This window comes from Marmota marmota, unplaced genomic scaffold (genome assembly GCF_001458135.2).
Source record: "Marmota marmota marmota unplaced genomic scaffold, marMar, whole genome shotgun sequence".
In the NCBI taxonomy this organism is placed as follows: Eukaryota; Metazoa; Chordata; class Mammalia; order Rodentia; family Sciuridae; genus Marmota; species Marmota marmota.
This window is the reverse complement of record NW_026000079.1, coordinates 3,243,472-3,252,138: the sequence shown is the minus strand read 5'-3', so window position 1 is coordinate 3,252,138 and position 8,667 is coordinate 3,243,472. Positions and strand designations below refer to the sequence as shown.

General features: G+C 54.6%; 1 protein-coding gene across 1 annotated transcript in view; it reads left to right on the top strand.

Moving 5' to 3' along the window:
- The window catches only part of Il6r (interleukin 6 receptor), a gene marked incomplete at its 5' end in the record, with an annotated part of 42,472 nt that extends 34,022 nt beyond the window's left edge, over window positions 1–8,450 (top strand). Inside the window, 4 exons of the mRNA XM_015502656.1 lie at window positions 1,237–1,283; window positions 2,056–2,128; window positions 4,270–4,363; window positions 6,839–8,450. Of these exons, the coding sequence (XP_015358142.1) occupies window positions 1,237–1,283; window positions 2,056–2,128; window positions 4,270–4,363; window positions 6,839–7,070 (446 nt within the window). The remainder of the gene's footprint in view (window positions 1–1,236; window positions 1,284–2,055; window positions 2,129–4,269; window positions 4,364–6,838) is intronic.
- Between the last annotated feature and the right edge of the window lie 217 nt (window positions 8,451–8,667).

The following is an 8,667-nucleotide window of genomic DNA, read 5'->3' as shown; positions in this document are numbered from 1 at the left end:
TTTTTTTAAAAAGGGCTGGAGGTGTAGCTCATTGGTAAAGCACCCTGGGCTCATTTCCTAGTATCTCTAAGAACAATAACAACAAAACAAGTTTTGATCCAACTATAGGACTTTTTTCTTGTCTTGCATTTTTTCACACATTATGTCATATCATCAACATTTTTTATAAAATATATATTTTGAAGTTTTATTTATTATGTTTCAATTTTTAGTGCATTGAACCCAGGGGTGCTTAACCGCTAAGTCACGTCCGCGGCACTTTTTTAAATATTCTATTTGGAGGTGGGGTCTCCCTGAGTTGCTTAGAGCCTTGCTAAGTTGCTGAGGCTGGCTTTGAACTTGCCATCCCCCTGCCTCAGCCTCCTTATCTTTATTTTTATATTCTTGGGGTGCTGGGGAATCAAACACACAGGGCCTTGCACACACTAGGAAAGTGCTGACCACATCCTCTTCCCTTATTTTATTTTTTGCAGTACTGGGGAGTGAACCCAGGGCTGCTCTACCACTGAACCACATCCCCAGCCCTTTTTATTTTTTATTTTGAGACAAGCTCTCACTAAGTTGCAGAGGCTGGCCTCCGACATCTGATCCTTCCCAAGTTACTGAGAGTGTAGGAGTTTGGCTTTGTACCCAGCTCCTTATTTTATTCATCATTGAAATCGACAGAAGAGTTGGATCTATGGATGGGGTACAGTGTAACATTTTGACACATGTAGGCATTATGTACAGGTTATGACATTATGTGTCTCTATCATGATTGTACAGCTTGTCCCTTAGGGCTGGATATTTGGTTACTTTCCGTGTTATGCTCCTTTATTTGTTTGTTTTGCTCTTGGTGGTTGGGATTGAACCCCCGGGCCTCTCTGCCTCTGAACTGCATCCCAGGTCCTGTTATGCTCTTTTACTTATTTATTTATTGTATCAGGGATTGAACCCAGGGGCACTTAACCACCGAGCCCCATCCCCAGCCCTTTTTATACTTTTTATTTAGAGACAGGGTCTTACTGAGTTGCTGAGGGCCTCGCTAAGTTGCTGAGGCTGGCTTTGAACTTGAGATCCTCTGGCCTCAGCCTCCCGAGCTGCTGGGATGTCAGGCGTGGGCCACCACACCCGGCCCCTGTTATGTGCTTTTAAATAACATTGTGATGATCTTTATTCTACTTCTGGAGCCATCGGTCAGCACTCCAGGGCCCACAGTCACTAACGACAGCCCTTCCCTCTGCCCTCTGTCTGCAGAGTCCAGGAGTGTCCCAGCTGTGACCTCTGCGTCCCCCTCCGTGGAGGTGAGCTCGGGTTCCTGTGAGAGTCAGGGCAGCAGCACCTGGCGGTTTGCAGAGGGAATTTGAAGCCCAGCTCTGCCTCTTCCTAGACGTGCAGCTGTGTGCCGGTTTCTGCCCTCTCCAAGTCTCTGTGCAGGGACAGCGATTCCCTGTCCCGGGGCTGGAAGGGCCAGGGCAGCCTCGCCCGGCACAGGAAATGCCTGAGTCCAGTGGCCACTCGTTTGTCTCTGAGCTTCTTGGGCACCACCAGCTGCTTGGCCTGAGACACAGTTCAGATCATCCCGTCCCTCCCTCGGGCTCCTGGTGTCATAACTGGCTGGAAGAGGCTTTCCCCCAAAGCTGCTTAACCAGGTCTTAGAGTAATCCAATGTCCCTCAGCCTCACCTCGGCTCCTCCCGGGGCCTCCAATCCCCTAAACGCTAAGCCGGGGGCCTCAGCCACTCCTGGATCTGGGCAGCGCGGGGAAGGAGCCCAGGAGCACCTCTGTGACCCGCTGCAGGGGAAGCCCATCGCTGGGGGCCGGGCTCCCCCAGTGCAGGTCCCAGGGGAGCGAGGCAGAGGGAGCGGAATCCCTGCCTGAAACAGGAGACACCAGGAATCGTGTCACAGTGAAAGAGTTGGAGGTGACACACCTCCAGGACCTGGGAGGTCACGAGATAGAGAAAGGGAAGCCCGGGTGGCCCAGGGAGGTCTTTGAGAAGGTGGCGCCCAAACTGGGTCTGGATGATGTTGGAATCCAGAGAAATGGGCCTGTAACGTGGCATGTCTCTCCCAGGTGCCTACTACTGATGAAGGGGAGCAGGAGGAAGGCCGAAGGAAGATTTCTGAAAAAGCAACCAGCCTCCCAGGTCAGGACTGGGGACGAGTGTGTGTGTGTGTGTGTGTGTGTGTGTGTGTGTGTGCGCTGGGGATTACCACTGAGTCACATCTCCAGCCCTTTTTATTTTGAGATGAGATCTTGGTAACTTGCTGAGGCTGGCCCCAAACTTGCAGTCCTCCTACCTCAGCCTCCCAAGTCACTGGGGTTACAGGCCTGTGCTACTGCTCCCGGCAGGATTGGCTATCTTTGTCTTCCTCTGATCTGGTGGACACGAGACTCTTTGCATAAAATCTTTTCATATTTGGATCCTTGGCAGAGGATAAAATGGCAGAAATATTTAATTACCTGATTCGTTCAAGTGTGACGTGGTTAGCTAAAACTTAGTGAGGGGACCATGCGCAGAAGGGAGGAAGCAGTGAACTATTTCACAGTTGGCCCAGGGTACAAATGCATGTGCCACCCACCACGTTCCTGGAGTCAGAAATGGCATGCAGACGGGGGGGGGGGGGGGACGGGTCTTTGTCCTGAGAACCTTGCCTTCCAGCCCCCCCTCCCGACACCTTCAGGTCTGGGAAACAAGAAAGGCCGCGGGTCCTGTGCGTTGGACCAAATGTGTGGGACTCCGGGGTCCTGGCCCCAGGGTCAGAGGCTGGGCAGTTCCTTGGATGACTCCCAGGCTGTCCGAGGAGGTCCTGGGTCCGGTGTCCCTGCCTGGCTGGCTCCTTCCAGGTGGACGGCCCAGTGTGCGCAGCGCACCTGGAGTTGCTACTGGACCCGGGGCTGAGCTCTGTGCAGCTGGGACGGCACAGACTTCAGCTCCTCCATCTTCCCTCTCCCTCTGCTTCCCCACCTCAGGGCCTTTGCACCTGCTTGTTCCTCTGTCTGGATGCTCTTCTTCCACCCTCCACTTGACCAGCTCCTTCCTACCACCCAGGTTTCTGCTCAAAGGCTCCCTTCTCAGAGAGCCCGTTCCTGACCCTCATGTATGACAGAGGTCCCCTCTCCCACGGAGACTCTCTTCCCTTCCTGGGTTTGCTTTTCTTTTTTCTTTTTGGTAGTGGGGATTGAACCCAGAGGCACTAACCACAAGGCAACCTCCCCATCTCCAGCCCCTTTTTCATAGTTTATTTAGAGACAGGGTCTCACTGAGTTGCTTGGGGCCTCGCTGAGTTGCTGAGGCTGGCTTTGAACTCACGATCCTCCTGCCTCGGCCTCGAGAGCCGCTGGGGTTCCAGGCGTGGGCCACTGTGCCAGGCCTGTGGTTCGCTTGTCATCATCGCCGTGGCCAACTAACGTCACCTTGCACGTGACCTGTTAGTCTGCCTCCCTCGACCACACTGTAGTGTCCAGGGGGAGGGTCTTCTCCGTCATGCCTTTCTGTGTCCTGGAGACTTAGGGCCAAGCCTGGCCACGGGACCCTCCAGACTTTACTGAATGAGGGAGGGGGATGGTGACAGATGACGAAGTAGTGATCATGAGCAGCAGGCGTCTGCTCTTCCTGTCAAGGTGTGGGGTGCGCCCCGAGGGACCTGTCTTTGAGGTCCGTGAACGCTCACCGGTCAGGCTGCTGGGCAGTGCCTGGCCCTGGGTGGCATCAACACCAACAGTGGGCAGCACTAGGCCTAGGTCCTGGGTCCACCCGGCTGGGGCTCCTGCCTTCCCAGTGGGACAGTGGTGGCTTTGCTTAGGTGTCCCTCTGGCCGGTCCGGGGTCTCTGGCACTCGTAGGAAGGGTCTTTCTGGGGCAGCTATTAGGAAGCTGATTGTCCTTTCCTTCATTCAGTGACACGTTTTGAGAGCTGCTTTGGAGCAGGCCACGGGAGCCGGGCCGAGGCACCCGGCCTCCTCTGGCCAGAGAGCCAGCTTGGAGGGACTGGGGTACCCGGGGGGACACTCAGCTTGAGTGGGGGTCCCTTCTCAAAGGAAGTGACCTCATCTAGTCTGAGACCTCCTGGTCAGGTAGGGCCTGGGCCGCACAGGGCTGCAGCCCGGGGGGGGGGCGAGAAGGGGGCGACCTGTGCCCACTGGGCGGAGCGGGGCCACGTGGCCTCCTGTCCCTCCTGTGTCTCCTCCTTTTTTTGTGGCTCTGGGGCCTGAGCAGGGCCTGTCGTGCGAGGCAGCCTCTACCCCTGCGCTTCGCCCCAGCCCAGCCCTTTTCCTTCTTCTCCAGGGCAAGATTCTCTGCCCGTCCCGCTGCCCACGTTCCTGGTAGCTGGGGGAAGCCTGGCCTTCGGCTCGCTGCTGTGCGTCGGCATCATCCTCAGGTGAGACGGGCGGGGGTCTCTGTGACGTCCTGTGTGTCGTATGTAGCTGCCCTTCACCCCGGAACCACCAAATGTACAGGGGCTGGGGACGGGGCTTGGTGTAGAGCCCTGGCCTGGGGAGCACCGCGCCCTGGGTTCTAGCCCAGCAGCGTGTGCACACAGACAGACACACACGCACACGCACACACACACACACACGCACACGCACATACACACGCGCGCGCACACACAGAGCCTGCAGTGAGAAGCGCTTTGGGGTCTTGGAGGCCTCCAGCTGGCGGGTGTGGTGGTGCACCCCTGTGATCCCAGTGACTCAGGAGACCCGGGGAGGCAGGAGGATTGCAAGTTCGAGGCTCGCCGTGGTGACTTAGAAAGATCCTGAATCCACATAAAAAAATCTAAGTGGCTTAGGGCCTTGCTCAGTTTCTGAGACTGGCTTTGAACTTGTGATCTTCCTGCCTCAGCAACTCAGCGAGGCCCTGAGAAACTCAGTGAGACCCTGTCTTCAAATAAAAAATAAAAAGGGCTGGGGATGTGGCTCAGTGATCAAATGCCCCTGGGTTTAATCCCCAGTACCAGAAACAAACAAAACTTCTTTTAGATTCAGAACTGGTTATTTTTGTTTGTTTGTTGGTTGGTTGGTTGGTATAGGGGGATTGAACTCAACCACTGAGCCACATCCCCAGCCCTATTTTATTTAGTGACAGAATCTCACTGAGTTGCTTAGGGCCTCGCCATTGCTGAGGCTGGCTTTGAACTCACAATCCTCCTGTCTCAGCCTCCAGAGCTGCTGGGATTACAGGTATGTGCCACTGTGCCCTGCTCCTACCTTTTAAATTTAGCATTCTAATATAAGCATTTTTTTTTCCATGTATTTACAAATCCTTTGCAAACTCACTTTCATTAGCTGCAGATCCCTCTATCCGGGATTAATACCCAAGTTCACTAAACCAGTCTCCTATTATTGGGCAGTTGGATGTTGTTCTGCTTTTATAAACAACACTGTGCTGGACATCTTTGTGCCATAAGCTTCTCCATAGCTCTGTTATTCCCAGAAGAGGAATTCCTTAGTCAGAGGGTCTGAATATTTTGCAATCCAGAGTATAAAGAATCTGTCCTCTATCTTCTCACAGGGGAGGAGAATTCCACTCAAGGACTCAGCAAAACTTCAATAAGCACCCTGCTGGGCTCTTCCTGTGTGGGGCCCAAGTGGCGAAGCCCTAAGTCACATTCTGAGGTTGTTTATTCCATTTGGTCAGTGGGCTCAGAGCCAAAGGCAGACTTGGAGCCAACTATCAATTATCTATCCTCACAAGGACAGGAATAGCCTGCTGATATAAAAAGAAGCCAAGGAAAATGCCCAAATTTTGTTTTTGATGTTGGTTTCCCTTCCTCCCCGTGGTGCCTCCTGGAGCCACTGATATGTGCTGGACTCAGGGAGGCCATCTTTCCCCCACTCTGGGGACAAGTCAGCCACAAGGTGGTCAGGAGACGGGGGAGAAGAGGCCCGGCTGCCTGGGCGCGGGTGAAGGGCCCCTTCAGGAAGGAGACGGGCTGCACCTTTGAAGATCAATGTCACCATCTCCTCTTTCTCTGATTGTCAAGTGACTTCTCTCCGTTGCTGAGCCTGGCTTTGGGCCCAGTGTGGAGCCCCGTGAGCAAGGCTGTGATCAGAGAGATAGATGTCTATCTCCTTCCTGTTTAGCACCGACTTTCCTGTGGATGAGTCAACCTGTGCCCACAGCGTGAGGGTGGGCACTCTCGCTGGTTGGGTGGGACGGACCAGAGGCTCAGGGAGAGTTGGGGGGAATGGGAATGTCAGGGACAGGAGTGTCACCAAGGGCCACTGAATGGTGGTTGCACGTGGTCTTCGGGCTGGCCTTGATTTGAAGGAGGCCCATTTTCCTTCCCTCTAAAAGAAGACGTTGCTGTTTTGTTTTTTAGTCCTGGGGATTGAGCCCCGGGGGTGCCCTATCACTGGGCCACATCCCCAGCTCTTTTTACTTTTTGTTTTGAGACAGGGTCTTGTTAAGTGGCCCGGACTGGCCTAGAACCTGGGGTCCTCCTGCCTCGGCCTCTTGATTCATTAGGATCACGGGCATGATCCACCATGTCTTGATGTTTCCCTTTTCAAAAATAAATGGACTGGGGACTGACGATGGATAGCCTGTGGGACAGGGCAAATTGAGGGATTAGCAGGGACTTGCTGGTGCTCCACCAGGACAACCCCGCCTGCCTCAGTCCCCCTTTTGCCTAGCCGTGGAGACCTCCCTTCTTGGGATGCTTGGGGAACTCAGCCGCTCTCCGGAGGCTGGCGGAATCTCTGGGGTTTGAGACCAGCTGCTGATGGGATGAATCATCATCACGCCTTGGAGCCGAGCCTGGGCGCTCCAGACCTCCAGGGCCACCAGCTGTTGGGTTCATCGCAGGGGACCGTCACATGGGTGTGATATGTCTTTGTGTGTTTGTGTGCAGGTTCAAGAAGACATGGAAGCCACAGGCCCTGAAAGAGTGCAAGACGGGCGTGCACCCGCCGTATTCCCTGGGGCAGTCCAAGCCCACCATTGTGCTGGCTCCCCTCCTTTCCCCACCCGTGTCCCCCAGCAGCCTCGGCTCAGACAACACCTCGAGCCACAGCCGACCAGATGCCAGGGACTCGCGGAGCCCTTACGACATCAGCAACAGAGACTACTTCTTCGCCAGATAGCTGTCTGGGTGGCCCCTGGCAGCGGGGTGACAGAGGTGCTGAATCGTGTGGGTGACGCAGCCCACGCTGGCTCTGGAAAGACGCTTCTCACTGCCATTCCAGCTCATCTCAGGGGCGTGGGGGCATTTGGCTTCACGGTGACGGAAGAGCCTGCAGAAGGTTCTAGACTGGTGGAAATCGGCTTGCTGCACCTGTTCTGAAGGAAGAGCTGGTTGAGCTTTCAAACTGCTCTTCCCAAGCGCTCTGCTTCGGGGGGGTCTCAGCGACTCAGGACACTGTGAAGAGAGCCGCGCCAAGACTCGATGGGACCGAGGGTGTGGAGGAGCTGCCGGGCACCCCCACACCTGGACTCATCTCTGCCAGCCGAACCCTCAGGCAGGGGCAGGGGCTTCCAGGAGGCCTGCCGTGGTGGCTGGCTCCTGCCCCTGCCCAGTCGCACCTTGTCCCTCCGACTCTGGAAACCCAAGTGCCTTTGCCATTCTGTTTCCTGGACTGAGGATGGCTTTGTGCAAACCACTGAGGCTGGGGAGGGAGCTCTTTCCTGCCTTCCCCCCACACTTGAAAAGCAGCTGGTGTGTGAGTGTGAGTGTGAGTGTGTGTGCAGGGGGTGGTGAATAAGTCTCAGGGCCGATGGTTTAAGTGGAATCATAATCAGCTCCTCACGAGCGTTGTGCTCAATGTGAATGATAACCCTAGGCTTTTGCTGGCTACAGAAGCAGCTGCGCCAACTTTGTCCCCCTGTTGGGGTCTCAGGGCTTGAGGACAGAAGCAGAGAGGAAGGAGGGGAGTAGGGACAGGGTCTTCAAGGTCCCCTGTTGTAGCTGAGGGGGACCCCAGCCTCTGGAAACCAGTTTCCTCTCCCCACTGCCAGTGCTGGGAGCCAAGCCAGTTGACTTCATCTTGGTTGGTTGGGGTGCTGACCGGACCTGAGTGATCAGTGTAGACGGTGTCGGTATGAAAGGAAAAACGAATCCGCAAGAATGTGCTTCGTGTTTTCGAAAACCTGCTCTTTTCTCTTGAGGTGCTGGGAGCCTCAGTCTTCTCTGGATTTCGGTTTATAAATAACTTGGGGCGGGGCACGATGATTCTGTTTAGCACCAAAGCAAGTCCACTCAAAAAAGGAGGAGGAGGAGAAGTTTCCCTTATGGAGAAGAGATTCTGGTTTCATTCTGTATTTTGTTTTTGTCTTGCAAACCGTAAAAATAGTCTCTGCCTCTTCTCTGAATTGGGGAAAAAGTCACTTGTGACTGTCCCCCTGCCCCTCCCCTAGGTGGTTAGGAAAGAAAGGGTGTCCCCCTTCCTGTTGTGATGCCGCCCACGAGTACCCGGCAGGGTCCTAGAAAGTCCCCACTGAGACTCAGAAGGGAGGTTCATTTTTTTTTTTTAAATAAAAATCCCTTACCTGGGTTTCTTCCTCTTTTTGTTTTGTTCCTTGAACTGGATTCGGCTCAGCTCCCATGGAAGCAGCCGATGGGTGTCCAGCCGTGACCCCCGTAACCACCAGCTCACTTTCCTGTCGGGGCTTTGAGAACTCAGTGATGTTAGTGTCACCCAGACAGGTGACCACAGAGGAGAGCGGTGATTAAAACGAGCTGTG